The sequence below is a fragment of the Sprattus sprattus genome (genome assembly GCF_963457725.1).
Source record: "Sprattus sprattus genome assembly, chromosome: 21".
NCBI lineage: Eukaryota > Metazoa > Chordata > Actinopteri > Clupeiformes > Clupeidae > Sprattus > Sprattus sprattus.
In genome coordinates this window covers 13747331-13766066 of record NC_137919.1, presented here as the reverse complement: position 1 = coordinate 13766066, position 18736 = coordinate 13747331, and the positions used below count along the sequence as shown (strand labels likewise).

The window sequence follows — 18736 nt, the reverse complement described above, 5'->3', positions numbered from 1 at the left end:
CACACACATTGCACGCACAAACAAGCAATGTTTTCTATCTGTATCCTCTCCTCAACTGTAGTGATTGTGAAATCCCCACACTTACTACTTCTTGTGCCAGAGGGCTCAGAGGATTGTGGGAAATGTAGTACAAACATCCCAGGGGTCAGTCCTTCCCTCCTTGATTTACACCTCTTTTCATTCTATGGAGAGAGAGAGGAAGGGCGCCCTAGTGTGTGCGTATGTGTTTCTGTGTGTGTCTGTGTGTTTGTTTATGTGTGTGTGTGTGTGTGTGTGTGTGTGTGTGTGTGTGTGTGTGTGTGTGTGTGTGTGTGTGTGTGTGTGTGTGTGTTGTGTGTGTGTGTGTGTGTGTGTGTGTGTGTTTATAGATGAATCTGACAAACTGTTTACTCCATTATTCACCTGACTGAGAGTTCCTGTTAGGACATCCAATTGCAACACACCCAATCAGAAGCAGGGGGAAGGACTAGAAGGTGGTAGTGGGAGGGGCTAGTTCTTGCAAAAGGAGCAAGGAATTATGGGTAAATTAATTTAGCCATATAAATCTACTACGCCAATGATGATGATGATGCTTATAATTATGATGATGATGACATGTTTGGCAGGGTCAGTGTTACTGGTTTTGGTCAAGCAGGTGTCTCTCTGTGTTTTATTGATGCGTCTATCTAATCCCTTTAATCTGTAATCCTAATCTGGAGGCACTCTCCTCTCCCCATCCCCCTTTGTCTATGCTGTCTCTTTCTGTTTGTCTGTTTTTCCTTATTTTCCTTCTTTCTTCTTCTTTCTTACTTTCTTTTTTCCCTTCCTATCCCTTTTTTTTGTTCCTGCTCTTTGCTCTTTTTTGTGATTTACCAAAGTGTTTTTATTTGATTAGTACATTCTCATTCTGTTCTTCATTTTTTTACCCCTTTCTTCCTTTTGCCCTTTGTTTTTCTTTCTTCTTTATGTCTCTGCTTCTCTGTCTTTCCTCTTACAAATGATTCCCTCTCTACCTCTGTTTTTTGTTTGTTTGTTTGGTTTGGGGCGTTGACTAAGAAGGCTCCTGCTTCATTCATTGACCTATTTATTTATTTTTTCATATGTAGTGATGAATTTATTGCATTGTTGTTTTTTATTTGGTTTGTTTGTGAAATTGATCGCATTGATTATACATGTTTATTTTACCATGTTCATGCACTGCTAGTGGGCTAGATTGATGATGTGACCTTTAAAGTTGTTTCATGACAATATCAGAGTAATGGTACACATACTGATAAAGCCCACACACCTACAGTATCTTTATTATCTGTTTTAATACATACATTCAGAAATAAACACACACACACACACACACACATACACACACACACACACACACACACACACACACACACACACACACACACACACACACACACACACACACACACACACACACACACACACACACACACACACACAAACACTGATGTTTCCATAAACTTTTCAAGCATGCAGTGCTCCAAGGTCTGGAGTGTGTATTCAGTAATTGTTATCATGGTTGCACTATATTGATCCTAAATGGCTAAAAACTCCATCTAGCTCTTAACCCATTAACAACCAGTCAAATTCAACATTGAATTGCTTGGACCAGTCACATCAGTCATATCCTATTGGGCCACATAATGATCACTTTATGAGATGATGTTAGACAAGCTCAGTTTTTTTCTTTTCTTTTCCCTTTAAAATCGTATCTTCTTTCTCTCTTTTGTCCTCAAAGCAATATATCTTGTGTGTTGTGTGGCTAACTGTACATATTATTGGAGCGAAATATGTTCCTTTCTCTTAGAGAGAGAGGGAGGGGAAGAAAAGTATAGAACAGAGGGGGTAGTATGCGTGTAAAGTATCAAACCATATGAATTTTAAAGAATTTGCCAATGCTGATCTTAAAAGTGTGTAGATGACTGATGAAGGTAGTCTCTGAAGATAGTATCCTGGTGTTTTTTTAAATTTACGTCCTATCTTTCAAGTTACTTAGATTATCTGTTTTTTCCATTGTATAGAGAACGTTCAGTAGCACAGCACTGGATAAGACTGGATATTAGACTGTAGCACTGGGGGGATTTTTTTTTCTATTTCAATCTTGTTAGCCTATCACTCAATCACCAATTTGGTTAGCATATCGCTAATAAACGTGGGGCTAGTTAACATGACGCTAGCACGAAACTGCACCGATTTCACCTGAGGCTGGTTAGCATTACACGTTTGTCAACTTTGTGCTTGTCAGCACAGTGCTAGCTCACATGGTGCTGGTCTATTTATCTGTTGTTAGCCCTAATGCTAGCGAAGCTGCTATGAGGGTAGGCCATGTTAGCAGGGTGGATGTCTTTGTGGCCTGTCTGTGTCAAACAACCACTTCCTTTTCCTCTCAGTGTTCCCTCCTGTCTCATCGCCTGTTCTGTGTGCTGTGTTGTTTATGTATTTTTTTTTTTAGACCATAGTTTTACTTTCTAAGTATAATTTGAAAGCGTGAGTGAGTATGTATGTGTGTGTATGCGCTCACGTTAAAAAGAGAGCATAGATTAATATATAAATATATATGAAAAACACATTAATACAGACATCGCCTTGACATCTACACATTTTCCCTTCATATCACCTCTGCTCTGTTCATGGGAAAAAATATGTTTACATGGTGCAGCACTAATGGAATCAACACAGTTTCTTGTAGACTCCTGCTACGTGCAGAGTGGGACTCCACACCGTGCTAGTTCATGCTCCCTTTCAGGCCTATAGACACTTCACTACTATCAGTAGGATGGCCAAAGAGTCCTTGTACCTGCACAGACTACTGCAGAGTTACCACAAAGCTTGCGGAGCAGAACTTGACCAAACATGCACTGGAATGCCCTCTGTATGCGAAGCTTGGTCTCCACAGACAACTTCGCACATACACATCCATAGAACACTTCATAGACACAGTCCATGCCATAGTAGTGCTATCCTCTGCCCACTGCATGAAGACTGAAAAAGTGACACAACCTATATTGGTCATTGCCTGTTGCAACTGCCACTCTTATCTTATGGGATATACACTAGTGGCAACTTTGTCGTTTAATGTATCGCGCAGCGCCTGTGCAACAACTGAGTGAGTGAGGAGACATATTGCTACACCACTTGGGGCACTAGATATAGCATTGGTTAGTGTCACCGCCTTGCAAGCGGGTACGATTCCTGATCGCTGCAGATTATCTGGTTTGGATAAAATGCCTGCTAAATGCCAGTTTTTCACCTTTACCTTTAAATAGTCACTCATGTTGGAGGTGATTCTAAGAGAGAGGTGAGTGAGGAGTATCCAGGGCTAACTCCTGTTTAAACTTCACCTCACTGCCTACACCCGCTCTCTCTTAGGTCAGGGCCCATAGACTCAGATGACCAGTTAGTTTCCATCAGTACATCTGCGATGTGGTCACGCTTGACCGTATCTATGTGATCAATAAGATCAAACTAAGACCAAAAAGTGAATGACACTGATGACAAGGAATCGACTATGACCTGCCAAAGATGGCCGCTCTCATGCACTGGGTCACGTGTAGCTGCATCACCCATCACCCATCTTCATTCCCTGTCCCATTGTGATGTCATTATCATGGGACGGCGTCTAGCTCCAGTCTGACTGTCAAGACGTCGTCTGTGTGTATCAGACTCTGATACAGCTGAGTCAGAAGCATGTGCCTTCATCGATTCTTGACATTCTGTCCATTAGAAGCACACACAAACACACCTTTGCACACACCACCAACCACACTACAACACTAACTGTGTTGATGTAATTTGCAAACAAACTATTCTATTCGCAGACGTGCTTTCTCATACACAAACACACACACACATACATTCCATCGGTGTTGGTCCAGCTGCACTTGCTCCATTGTGATCCCTGTCAATCTTGTGTCTTACTGTCAGTAATGCGCCCAATCACTGCACTGCCCCGCCTCTTCAGCACTGACTTTAACTGCACTCTGTTGAATCATCGATGAATTCAGCAACACCTCTCTTACCATTCACGAGTGATGCTGATTGTCTGTGGCCATCCCTCTCATATGTGCTTCAGACTCCTCTGTAAGAATGTGATTTCTTCTGCTCTCATCTCTCTCTATTTGGGTTTTGCTGTTCAATCAAAACACTGCTCATGACATACTAGATGTAATTAAAGAATTAATTGAATATACCGTTATATACAGTATATATTGCCTGACTAATTTAAAAAAAATACAATTGTGGAAACCTATATTCAAAAAACAAGAATATCGTTGTAAATGAAAAATGGGAAGTAAGAAACAATAAAACTTTTTTTTGTGTTTAAAAGCGTGTGCTTTTTGTTTGTTGAGTGAATACACAGATAGTTGCTGTGTAGAAAGGGTTCCCACTGAACATCCCCCGATTCCCCCCACCCCCTGCCACACACACACACACACACACAGATCTTTTTTCCGCACACAAGCCCAACTCTGCCAGTCACAAAAGATTTCCATCTGAGAAACAATTCCTCTCTGATAATTGTTAAAATACACCAACTCTTTCACACACCATTATCTCTAACTCACGTACGTAAAAATGGGGAGTGTTTTAAAATATAAAATGAAATTGTGATCAACATCAGGTGGGAGAGATGTTGGAGTACCTGTTTAGGGGGAAAGGTTGACAGACAGAAACAGGTTGACATATACAGACAAACGATGGAAGTAAAGGAAAGAGCGAGAGAGAGAGGAGGAAAAGAAACTGAATGAAGAGAAAATGTAAAAGCGAAAGGGTAAGAGATTGGTGATACAACTGCATTTGCGCTGTCTGTTTATGTAACAACTGAGGGCTGCTTTCTCCATCCTGTCCTCAGCTCCTGCAACAGAACTACAACACCTACGAGTGAAACAAACTACAAGTCCCACTTACACAGTCACCACAGGGGTCTCTGCACAGTTGGTTAGCCTTAGTGTGAAAATTTATATTTTATGATGGAGAGGCAGGACTTCTTGTTGAAGGGAAAGAGGGTGGGACAGAGAGAGAGGGGGGGGGGGGGGGGGGGGGTTACATAATCTGGTTCTCTGATGACACACAGACGTTCAGAGCCCTGGCAGTGTCCTTACGTAATCGAAAAGAAATCAAAATGCAGATGTTTAAAAATACCCGGAGCAGGACGGAGGAGAGAATGAAGGATACAGAGAGGCAAGCGAGTGTGTCAGGTGTTCCTGACTGAGTGTGTGTGTATGTATGCGCGGAGATAATCTCAAAGCTTTAATCCCATTGACTCTAATCCAGATCAGTGAGCACACACTTTGTCCTGGTTGGCTCCACCCACTCATAAACGTACGAACATCAACCACACGTTCCCTGACACACACACACACACACACACACACACACACACACACACACACACACACACACACACACACACACACACACACACACACACAAACACACACACACACACACACACACACACACACACACACACACACACACACACACACACACACACACACACACACACTTACAATGCCTACAACCTGTTCCCTTAACCCCACCCAAACCCTCCCTTACTGGTGCACACACAATACCCAAAACGCTGCTGCCCCGGCTACACACAGTTTAGCAATCTAGCCCAGACGGTCTACCAGACCACATTTCTCCTTCTGTAAATACGATTCATAAAAAAAAGACTACTTTTTAGTAATAACAATACTATTGTAATATTGTTATTATTATACACTCAGGCCCGACTTGATTCTCATGTCAGAATCAACAAGGCAGGTCATACTGCTGGAGCTGACTGTGCCCTGGGAAGACCGGATGGAGGAGGCATTTGAGAGGAAGAGGGCCAAGTACGAGGAGCTGGCAGGCGAATGCCGCCGCAACGGGTGGAAAACTCGGTGCAACCCCATCGAGGTTGGATGCCGAGGGTTTGCAGGCCAGTCACTCTACAGGGCTCTCAAGTTGTTGGGAATAAGGGGACTGCACAGCAAGAAAGCCATCAAGAACACCACAGATGCTGCTGAGAGGGCATCAAGATGGCTGTGGATCAAGAGGGGTGATCCGTGGGCAACACAAGCTACCTAGACACAAGCCGGGGACTGATCACCTCCGGCTGGGTCGCCTGGGCGAGGGTGTCTGATGTTGAAAGACCCGAAACACCCGATGATCCCAGGTTCCATCACTGATGATGTGTCTAGGTTGCACCAGTTGGTGTATATTAAACCAGTTCATTCTGGCAGAGCCAGTGACCTTCGGGAAAGACCGGATGACGACCATGAACAGAGTGGTGACAGCTGGAGAGGCAGCAGACAGCTGGAGAGACAGCAACTGGGGCAGGGAGGGCTAGCACCCCAAACTGCAGCTCCCGTGAGGGAGCACCCACAAACAAGCTACGGAAAACTTTACAGAGTTATACCCCCGGGGGTGCCCGAGAGGGGGGGAGGATGAGCACCCCAACAGGACGGACATACAGGCATCGACCCAAGCTAACGGAAATACGACTATGAGTGCAGTTTGCTTATGTGGCAAGGTCTGCAAAAACCCGCGAGGTCTCAAAATCCACCAGACCAAGATGAGATGCTTGACTGGGAGGCAAGTGGAGCAACGCACAGGACCAGTGCCTAGTGAGACGCAGGAGGAGCCCGGCCCGGAGTCACCCCACAGTGCCCAGACCCTCCACGCCCCACAAGCCCCACCCCAAGTCAGGCAGTCAGAACACCGCCGGGTCAAGTGGCCTTCCGCCAACAAGGTAAAAGAGTGGTGCCAGTTCGATGAGGACGTCGATCAGGTTCTCGAAGCCACAGCTAGAGGAGATGCTGACCAGAAGTTGCGCACAATGTGCACAATGATTGTCAGCATTGCCGCCGAGAGGTTTGGCACCAAGGAGCAGCGCCGAACCAACGCTGTTGTGGAGCCAAACCGACGGCAGAAGAAGATCAGCCAGCTGCGGCAAGAGCTTAGACTGCTAGGACGGCAGTACAAGCAGGCAAGGGAGGAAGAAAAGACCGGGCTAGCAGAGCTCCGTAACATCTTAAGGCGGAACCTCACAACACTGCGGCGAGCCGAATGGCACAGAAGGAGGGGAAAAGAGAGAGCCAAAAAGCGTGCCGCCTTCATTGCAAGCCCTTTCAGCTTCACCAAGAAGATCCTCGGGCAGAAGCGAGGTGGACAATTGGCCTGCACGCAAGAAGAGGTTGACGAGTACCTCAGGGCAACTTACAGCGACAGCACAAGGGAGCAGGATCTTGGCCACTGCAGCAGTCTGATAACCCCACCAGAACCCACTTCAGCATTTAACACCAAGGAGCCAACCCTGAGAGAGGTTGAGGACATTGTCAGAGTAGCTAGATCCACCTCAGCACCAGGTCCCAGTGGCGTATCATATGTTGTCTACAAGAGGTGCCCAAGGCTCTTGCAACGACTGTGGAAGATCCTAAAGGTCATCTGGAGGAGGGGGAAGGTGGCTCAGCAGTGGAGGCATGCAGAGGGCGTATGGATTCCGAAGGAGGAGAACTCGCACACCATCGAGCATTTCAGAAACATATCACTCCTGAGTGTGGAGGGCAAGGTGTTTTTCAGCATTGTTGCCCGACGCATGACGGAGTTCCTCTTGAAGAATGCATACATTGACACCTCTGTCCAGAAGGGGGGGATCCCAAAGGTACCAGGATGCATCGAGCACACAGGAGTTGTCACTCAGCTCATCCGAGAGGCCCGGGAGGGCAGGGGGGACCTGGCAGTTCTGTGGCTCGACCTGTCCAACGCCTACGGGTCAATTCCACACAAACTGGTGGAAACCTCGCTTGTCCGGCACCATGTTCCACGCAAGATCAGGGACCTCATACTGGACTATTACAGCAGCTTCAGCTTGAGAGTCACCTCTGGAACAGTAACATCAGCATCACATCGGCTTGAGAAGGGCATAATCACTGGGTGCACCGTCTCAGTGATCTTGTTTGCCTTAGCCATGAACATGCTTGTTAAGTCGGCAGAAGTCGAGTGCAGAGGACCGCTCACCAAGACAGGTGCACGGCAGCCCCCTATCAGAGCGTTCATGGATGACCTGACTGTTACCACAACATCGGTACCAGGCTGCAGGTGGGTGCTCCAAGGCCTTGAGCGTCTCATCAACTGGGCACGTATGGGGTTCAAGCCTGCTAAGTCCCGTTCCCTGGTGGTGAAGAAGGGGAAGGTGACAGACAAGTTCCGTTTCTCGCTGGGAGACGTCCAGATTCCATCGGTCTCAGAGAAGCCAGTGAAGAGCCTGGGAAAGATCTTTGATGGCACCCTGAGGGACACAGCAGTGCTCAAAGCAACCAGCAGAGAGCTTGGAACCTGGCTAGTGGCAGTGGACAAGTCAGGGCTGCCAGGCAAGTTTAAAGCCTGGATATACCAGCATGGCATCCTGCCACGCCTCCTCTGGCCACTGCTGGTCTACGACGTCCCACTTACCACAGTTGAGGGCTTTGAGAGAAAGGTCAGTGGCTACCTGCGCAGGTGGTTGGGCCTACCACGATGCCTCAGCAGCATAGCCTTGTATGGGAATAAGAACAAGCTACGACTTCCCTTCAGTAGTCTGTCGGAGGAGTTCATGGTGACCCGTGCAAGGGAGGTGCTGCTGTATAGAGACTCCCAGGACACCAAAGTCTCCTCAGCTGGGATTGAAGTGCGAACTGGTCGCAAGTGGAGAGCCCAGGAGTCAGTTGACCAAGCAGAAGCACGGTTGCGTCACAGTGTTCTAGTGGGAGCAGTTGCATCAGGCCGGGCAGGGCTTGGGAGCAACCCAAGACCTCAGTACAACAAGGCCCAGGGGAAGGAGAGGCGTCAGCTTGTCCAGGAAGAGGTTCGAGCAGGAGTGGAGGAGACCCGCTCGAGCAGGATGGTCGGGATGAGACAACAGGGGGCGTGGACAAGATGGGAGCAGGCACTGGACCGGAAGATCTCATGGACTGAGCTTTGGAAAGCGGAGCCGTTCCGGATTAAGTTCCTGATCCAGTCGGTCTATGACGTCCTCCCCAGCCCATCCAACCTCTTCTGTTGGGGTCTGGCAGAAACACCTGCTTGCCTGCTGTGCCAGAGGAGAGGTTCACTGGAGCACATCCTGAGCTGTTGCCCGAAAGCCCTGGGTGAGGGGCGCTACCGCTGGCGCCACGACCAGGTGCTGAAGGTGATAGCAGATACCATCTGCACAGGGATTGCACGCAGCAGACAACAACAGCCAGCTGGGCCTTCCATCGCCTTTGTTAGAGCTGGAGAGAGGCCACGGCAGCGCCAAAGCCAAGGAGGGGGGCTCCTTACCACAGCTAGGGACTGGCAGCTGAAGGTGGACCTGGGCAGTCAGCTTAAATTCCCGGAGACCATCGCAGTGACCACACTCAGGCCCGACTTGATTCTCATGTCAGAATCAACAAGGCAGGTCATACTGCTGGAGCTGACTGTGCCCTGGGAAGACCGGATGGAGGAGGCATTTGAGAGGAAGAGGGCCAAGTACGAGGAGCTGGCAGGCGAATGCCGCCGTAACGGGTGGAAAACTCGGTGCAACCCCATCGAGGTTGGATGCCGAGGGTTTGCAGGCCAGTCACTCTACAGGGCTCTCAAGTTGTTGGGAATAAGGGGACTGCACAGCAAGAAAGCCATCAAGAACACCACAGATGCTGCTGAGAGGGCATCAAGATGGCTGTGGATCAAGAGGGGTGATCCGTGGGCAACACAAGCTACCTAGACACAAGCCGGGGACTGATCACCTCCGGCTGGGTCGCCTGGGCGAGGGTGTCTGATGTTGAAAGACCCGAAACACCCGATGATCCCAGGTTCCATCACTGATGATGTGTCTAGGTTGCACCAGTTGGTGTATATTAAACCAATCATTACCATTATTACTGTTTTTGTTGTTGTTGTTATTATTATTGTTATTACTTCTATTATATTACTATTGTAATATACTGTTGTTATTACTATTCCTTGTTTTGTAGTTCTGGAAAGCACAGGAATAGACCTTATAGCTATAATTTGCAATTTAGAGGTAGATATTTACTATGTGAATTCTGTGATGTATAAACTCAAAACCAAATGACATTTCATCACTCAAATGAGAGTCCAAATCATAAACAATAATTACAGTTATACCATAGTTAGGCACCCATTTAGTTTATGTTGTGAATCATGAAATTCTATGTTCTTTTGGTATATGTGTATTGTTTCTGTGTGTGGGTGTGTGTTTGTGTGTGTTTGTGTGTGTGTGTGTGTGTGTGCACTTGCATGTGCAAGAGGAAGAGAGGAAGACAGACATACAGGCATACCCATAGAGTTCACCAGTAGGGGCTAGTTGCCAGGGGTCAAGGGTCAGTCCTGAAGCTTCCGCCTCTGGTCAGTCAAGCAGCAGGTGACACACCACTGATCAACAGCCAGTCAATAACCAATCAAAAGTCATAAATCACAGTCCATATCCTCAATTACACAGTCCACCGTCCATATCCTCAATTAAATGACCTCACCTGTGAAAAATGTGCATGCGAGTATAATCTGATTTTCTCACGTGCCTGAAAGTACTTATACGCATCTGCCTTTGGCACTCTGTGTGAGTGAGAGTGTGCACGTGCAAGATATAAGTATGTGCGACCCCATGGGACATAGAAACGTGGAATCAGTTGGTATTAGGAGTATTTATGCATCCCAAATAGGTACAGCGAGTGATTCATAGTATTACGACGACACAAATGCACTGGCACAGGACAGATGTTTTAGTGCGGTGGGATGGGATGAACAACCCTTGGGTGATAGCATGTTTCATTCATTTGCCCAACACTTCAACACTCGCCCTCCGAACCAAAGTATGTAAGACCCTGCGTGTGTGTGCCTTGTGCGACGTTCTATTTTTAAAGCCTCTCCTCCCATATTTCCCCGCAAGGATTTCCAGTAAACGGGAAAATCATCGCCGGGGTCGCGTGTGCCTCTGAGTACGAGTGAGAGCGTATGACGTAGTCAAGTTATGTCACAGATTTAGATGTAGGGCAAATTCACTGTAATCCAACCATGTACCGTCTCACTGAGCCCACTGTCTCCATCTGGTGGTTGACACTGAGACCTGTATCACCTCATTGAACTGGCCAGGAAGTGGTGGCCGGGATCATGGCAGTCAGTACAGAATAGCCTATGCAGAGGAAGATACGTTGGGTGAAACAGTGGCGCTATTTTTGTATCTGTGAAATAGACACAAAAACTGTACAGATGTTAATTTGAAAATTCCCTTCCGTGTCTCAAAATTCTCTACACCAAGGGGGTTCAGGCTCTGGGCTCTGAACAGCTTCTTGAGACAATTTGAATGTTTTGGTGCTATATAAATAAAATTGAATTGAATTGAATTGAGTTAATGGAGTTTGCTGTGACCCACTCTGCATGCATTCTGTCTCTATCACTGCATCTCTCCAGCTACATCTAGAAATGAATTAGTATGTGTCCAGTTGAAAAAAATGTTTTTCCAACTGGACACGTAAACAATGTAAACAAGAAGAGACGCTTGTGCTCTTGCTTCGTGTTGTTTTATTTGACGATTTGCCAAGTGTAAAGTAAAATACAAATAGCACATGTAAACAGGAAATAGTGGAAAAGGGATTCAAAGTCCATAACAGTAAACTTCCATTGTAAATACTGTCCATGTTGGCTGTGGGGGAATCAGCCACGCATAGTTCACACATTGCAAAATAAATACTCAGAGCTTGTATAAAAATTAAGGATTAACAATCAATTATTGAATCACACTTGGTTCTTACGCCATTACTGTTTCAATATGTTTTCATTCATTCATTCATTCATTCATTCATTCATTAATTTATCTATTCATTCATTCATGCATTTACTTTCTTTCCCCAATAAGAGTATAGTGATTTTGCTAGTGTTTTCCTGGGTCTGTTTAAATGCAGGTTTTCCTCTCATTCCATTCTCCCTCCCATCTATTTCATATAATTTCTCTTCAGCCCTTTTTCTCTTTCTCCTTCTCCTTTCTTGCCCTTCCACTTTTCATTAATTTCCTCATCACTCCTTGCTCCACTGCTTCCTTAATTGCTTAACTCTCTTTCTCTCCACAACACTTTGATTCCCTCATTCTCCTGTCCTCACCATCTCTCATCTCTCCATCACCCCCCTCGCCCGCATCTTTCTTCTCCCTTTCTCTCTCTCACATGTCCTTTCTCTCCTCCTCCTCCCATCGCTATGGCAGCTCCAGCATCCCTCTCTCCTCCAGCGCACTCTGGGTCCTGCGGTGCACCTTTCTGATGGCCGCGATCAGTGTCCACATCACCGGCCTGGCCTCCTCCTGTGAGTCAACGCACACCAGGTCCAGGAACACTTTCCGGGCCGGCATTGCGCCGAAGGCTACCTCGGCGGCCTGCCGCAGGAGCCAGGGGTGGTGCGGGGCCAGGGCCTGCCGGTACGCCTCCCTGCACAGCTCCCCGGGGGTACGCAGCTGGCCCTCGGCGTCAGGGCCCTCCTGGAGCTTCTCCAGCAGCAGCTGCAGCCAGAGCAGCGAGCGGTGGAGCCGCAGGAGCGTGCGGCTGCCAGAGGGCGTGAGGCGGTGGAAGTCCACCACGCCGGCCTGCAGCTCGGTGTCCAGCATGGAGAGGACGGAGCGGTAGGCGGCGCGGTCCAGGAGAAGGATGTTGTTAGGGTGCTGCTGCCCCTCGGGGCTCAGGGCGGCGGGGGAGGAGGAGAGGTCACGTAGAAGGGTGATCTTCTCCTGGACCTTGTGGGAGAAGAAACTGACAAGAGGGCCGAGGGCTTTCATGAACCTGAGGCAGGGGTAGGGTGGAAGGATGACATTATGGAAGAAAGAAGGAGAGAAAGAGACTTTATGTAGGCCCAACAATTGGACTTCTCTCTGGAACACTGACATTGAGTTTGGCTTTAGTACTTTAATGAGTATGTTATTTAGCCCCATTTAAGAAAACGATGACATGCTTTATTTTTCAAAAGTGCTGAGTGCTATAACTGTGTTTTGAAATAAGTTACAGAATATAATGCAGCATTATGTAGGTATTTCAAAGAAACAAAATATACATAAACTATGCAGATTGTTTTGACTGAATACCATTTAGGAGAGGCTTCCCTCCTTGACTGTATAGGTAAGAGCCTCTGATGCATCTCAACAAAGTGTCTTTACTATTGGTCTTACTTTATAAGCTCCTCCCAGCTGGACAGGTATTCATCCAATAGGACATCAGAGGCGGGGCCTAAGGCAGAGTTCAGGTGTAAATAGAGGCGGGACACCTGAAAGTCTTGCCCAGGACATTCCTCCATGATGATGTCATCTCCATGGACCAAGTTATCATCAGGAATGATGTTTCTTTTATTTCTTTCATCATGAGGCTCTGGCTAGACACAGGAAAAGGGAAACAAAGAGAAGTGGTGACAGAAAGAGAAGGGGAGGAGATTATGTAGCATTGAAGAGATACGTGTGAATTTTGGTGTTCTTAACATAACTGGTGTTTATATGTTTATGTGCGCGCGCGTGTGTGTGTGTGTGTGTGTGTGTGTGTGTGTGTGTGTCTCTGTATATGTTTTATGTTTCTGGCACCTTGCTTGTTGGACTGTGTCCACTGAGGCAGGGTCTCCAGATTGAATCACAACCCTGCGGGGTACCCTGAGCTGACACATACACGCACATAGAGATTTTACACATTTAAACACAAAGAACCAATCTTATATCACAAATGTACAGCTTACAAACCCTGTTATGGCATTGCAACCAGGGTTAGGAAGGTTACTTATGAAATGTTATAGTTTACAGATTACTAGTAACCCTGTTAAAATGTGATTAATAAGGTAACTATTTGAATTACTTCATCAAAGTAATCTAACTTAATTTGTTTAATACATTTTGAGTGGCAGATGAGAGGCGTTGCAAATTGAAACAAAATAACCAATAAAAAGCAATGCTCTAATTGTAAGCACATACTGCCGAATTAACTGAGCCTGTATAGAAGGCGAAAAAATGCAAATCAACAGTCTTCGTATTAGCTTTGAAGCTTATTATATTACATTATATATATATATATATTCGGATGTAATCCCTTTGTAATCACCAATATTTTCATTAGTAACTGTAATGTAATTACGTATTTTTTCTCAGTAACTGATGTGAAATGTGTTAGACCCTAGCACACACTCACTTACACCGAACACATAAACACAGATGCAAATACAGATGCACACACACACACAAACACACGCTAAAGGCATGTGATTCGTTTTTTTCTTCAGTTACATCCTAGTTAAGAATGAATGGGTACTTACGCAGCCAGTATGAACTGACGAATAGCATCAGAGCCAACATGGCGGCAGGAAGCAGGAAAACACGGAGCCTCATGCTGCTGGCAGCTCATTACCGCACATTACCCCTCTGTCTCTCCCTCTCCCTCTCCCTCTCTCTCTCCACAGCCTGTTGTTTCCCTCCTGCCCTTTACTTTGTTTCTTTTTCCTCTCTCCACCCTTCTGTTTGTGCTTCTCTTCAACCCTCCTTTCCCTGTTCACTCTTTCCTTTCTTTTGTCTTCCTTGCTGTTCTGTCTCTCTGCCTTTCCACTCTCCTACTTTTCAGAAATGAGAAACACTCTTTTCACTCTCTCCTCTCTCACTCTCGGACAAACTACTGTGATCACTGGTTGCCCTTTGACCTCTGTGTCGTAACTGTTTATCTGCTCCCACACAACTCTTGGAAAACTGATGTGAGAGCAAACCTCTTTCTCTCTGTCCGTCCCTCTATACCTCCATCCTTCCACTGCTCTCCCTCCATCTATCTTCTTCTATCTCCTCTTCTCTCTCTCTGCCCCTTCATCTCCCGCGTCATGAACACAGTTAATTATTTCTATATTGAATCTATTTGATTTATAAATATAATGTATCTCTACACTATCTATACAAGTGTGTCACTCTAATGAAGGCATGTTACTCATGTCGCTCAGCGCTTCTTGGACACCTTACAGTACTTCTGGTTATAGATTGTCTAAGCATCGCCACGGCACCCACAATAACAGGAAGGGCAACAGTGACCATGTGTATATGTTCATATATTGGTTTTCTTTTTGCATAACTGCAGTACCGTTAGGCAGTATAGCCAAAGAGGCATGCAGACAACTGATTGAGTGAGTTCTAATGCTGTATAGCATTAGCATTGAAATTCATAATGGACTGTCATTCTGTTACACAGGAATTCTGAATCTCCCTCTCATTGGTGAAAACCCCTCCAGTGCAGTTTAATGGCAGAGAGATATCAGGCATGGGCGGAGGAAGGAGGAGCTATATGCTGATGTCTTTACTCGTCACCTGGACTCTGGACAGGTGAGCACTCTGGCACAGGTAATCTTATCATGTGCACAAGGCACACTGTACAGAAACACACACACACACACACATTGCTGTATGATACAGATATAGCACATGCTCACACTCTCAAATACATGCAGATTTACAGTTGAAGATAGTCACTGCGACACAGAAAAAGAACAGTAGAGAATAGACACACAGACATAAACACACACATACACACACCTGTACAATACAGCAGATGTACACAGTATGACCAGAAACACACACATACACCTGTGCAATACAGCATATGTACTGTACACACACTTACACAGTATGACAGGAAACACACACACACACACACACACACAGCTGAAGACCAATCAGTCCAATGTTGTAATATAAGTAAGTCATGTTTTATTATAAGTGCTGATGCATTAGCTTATTGAGGAAGGCTGTGAGAAGCGACACAGGATTTTCACACACACACACACACACACACACACAGACACACACACACACACACACACACACACACACACACACACACACCTTATACAAATACATCTCACATTCATATGCCCTTATGTCTGATGTCACTTTCAAAAGCTTAACCATCTATCCAGTATACATATAAACATCACAGTCATCTACAGTCCAGAACAGTGTGCTTTTACCTGATACATGCTGTAAATACTACTAAGGAGTGTGGCGGACATAGCATAGGATGTGATCTGGAGTATGGAAGCATGGCTACGGCAGAGGAGTTGAGTATGCAGTGTCTGTCTGACACCGATGAGTGGCACCTTCTTCATCCAATTGCTTAACAGCACATCTTTAATGCTTCATTCCATTGGACAAGCCCTGAGGCTTCTCTCCTCCATGACAGGTGGCAGTGCTTGATGATGGAGTCTTACCCCGCCCAGAGAAGACAGTGGTCAGGCCCTTGTGGGCGGAGACATGCTTGAGTGGGTGTGGCTGCTTCAGCTCTTTGAGAAGCTCAGGGCTGCTGAGGCTACGCGCACCTAGGACACACACAAACACATTTTACACACATATAGTTCAATTCAATTCAATTTCAATTTTAATTATTTTATTTGTATTAGTTTTTACATTTGTAGTGCTATTTGGAAATTGAAATGCAAACAAGAATGAATGTTATCCTATAGTCACAGGGGTGTGTGTGTAGTGTACCTGTGTTCACAGAAGCACACACACACAAACACTTACACATACAAAGACAGACATGATGGCAAACATTCCCACCTTGCCCTTTAAGGGATGTGGTCGGGGTTGGAGAGAGAGACGGGCTTTGGGGTGCGGCTACACGAGAAGGCGTGGTCACAGGAGAGGGAGTGGTCACACTAGAGGGCGTAGTTACATGTTGGGGTGTGGTTTCCTGTGGAGGTGTGGCTACGTGTTCTGGGGAGGCGGTCCTAGGGATGCGACGGGCGTGGCTTTCCAACAACTCGGCAAACAGCTGTGAACCTGACAAGGAGATAAATAGGAGTGTGTGTTTGTGTCACATAAAACAAACATGACTTCTGTTTAACTGATGACCGTTTTAATGTATACTCTTCATTTTAAGGTACAAAGTCCATGAAGTCTGCAAAGTCTACGAAGTACAATGTTGATGTTTCTGCAATATTTCTTCCTAGCTTTCATGTTTTGTGTGTATGTACTGTATCTCTCTATAGTACTCTGCCTTTAAAGCTGCAACAACGATTAGCATTACTGTGTTGGGCAGGACTTACACAACACAAAAGAAGTGGTAGATGCACAGTGACAGTAACTGGAGTTCGCTTCACTGGCAATAGGACGGGACGACAGGCAAAACTACAGACTTGTGCAGCCCCAATTTAAATCTGAATCTATGTCATCTGTCATCCCTTGGTGTTCCTGGTAAATGTGTGTGTGTGTGTGTGTGTGTGTGTGTGTGTGTGTGTGTGTGTGTGTGTGTGTGTGTGTGTGTGTGATACACACCTGCTGGTCCTATTGGAGAAGACACAGTGGAAGTGGACGTGGTCTGAGAAGAGGAAGGGCCTGATGTCTGTTGGGCAGGACTTGGACTTGGAGTGACGTTTGGATGGAGAGGAATGATAAGGACCTCTTTCTGCGGAGACGGAGAGGGCTGAAGAGGAGATGGAGACGAGGCAGAGGGTAAGACGTACATGTGAGTGGTAGCATGCAGCATAGAAAGACAGGGACGAAAGAAAAGGACACTGTCAATCATCTTCCTCACTCACACATAACCTCCAGGTTTCCACCATTCCTATTGATTACCATCACAAGTTAACTCTCTCATACTCCTGAACCTTTACAGAAGCTCTATATATGGTAGCTTACTGGCTAGCCACAGCTATGTAAAAGGCCTCCTTCCAGTAGGAAACAAACTGAGCAAGACTAAAGCAAACCAAAAACTAAATAAAGAAATGAGAAACACCAAGCCCGAAAGAGTACAGGTGTGAATCACCATACATACCGTATGAGTTATATGTGGTATACTGAAATGTTGTATTTGTATATTTCAACAACAACAGTATCGCGGGGATACTTGAGTGTGTGGTTTTTCTTACCTCTCTTTCATCCATTATGTGAAATCAGTGTACTTGTAGTCCTAATGAATGAAGACAAAGGGATGGAGGGAGGGAGAGAGAGAGAAAGAGAGAAAACAACGTTATCATCTCATCTCACACTTGAAATGATTAAAATGATGACAGGCTTAAATTGCTACTACCTAATGCTACAACTCTGAGAGATGTAGTCATCTGTAAGATCTTTCAAACCAAACAATCCCTTCTCTGAATCAATGGGAGGAATTGCATAAGGTCCTAGCGCACTCATTAGACGCATTGACGCATGATGGCATCTTTGGAACTCCTGCATCCATGCGTAAAAGTTGTTACGGGGAAGCGTTGGCCTTCAATCCAGTTTCTAAAGCATTTCTGAGATCAAGTATGGAGCGTCAGCACTGACAGTTGTGAGAACATTATGAGCGAAACGAAAGGCTTTGAAAAGACCGAAGAACAGTTTCCTAACCATTGCGCTACTAACTTAGTTAACAGTTACGTTGAGTTTAGACAAATTACTCCATAGTTTGTACAAGGCACTCAGTAAAAATAATGCAGGCAAACAGAGAGAGAAAAAACAAAGGCAGAATGATAAAATGTTCGTCTTAAAACACACCTGCTGTACTTTTTTTAAAACGACCGTGATGCGTACACCCTTCACAGCATGCCAACGCCTTGCATTACGTTACCTTACTGGTGATTACCCACACTCATCTCTATCTCTACGCGCTTCTTTTCAACTTTTTAATGTTTCTAATTCATACGGTCAAACGTAAGTGTTTTGCTAATTTGTTTTTGCCTTGCTTACCTTGTCGGTGCCTGTCGCTTACCAGCCTGTGTGCAAGTGCATTAATAATTGACGCCGTTTATGACTCCGGGT

General features: G+C 45.8%; 1 protein-coding gene across 1 annotated transcript; it reads right to left on the bottom strand.

Moving 5' to 3' along the window:
* Window positions 1-12196: 12196 nt before the first annotated feature.
* gltpd2a (glycolipid transfer protein domain containing 2a) lies at window positions 12197-14350 on the bottom strand (the record flags this gene model as incomplete). The annotated part of the gene is made up of 4 exons (XM_080859934.1): window positions 12197-12773; window positions 13157-13356; window positions 13559-13629; window positions 14278-14350. 4 exons carry the CDS (start codon window positions 14348-14350, stop codon window positions 12197-12199), a joined length of 921 nt encoding a protein of 306 aa, XP_080716060.1.
* Between the last annotated feature and the right edge of the window lie 4386 nt (window positions 14351-18736).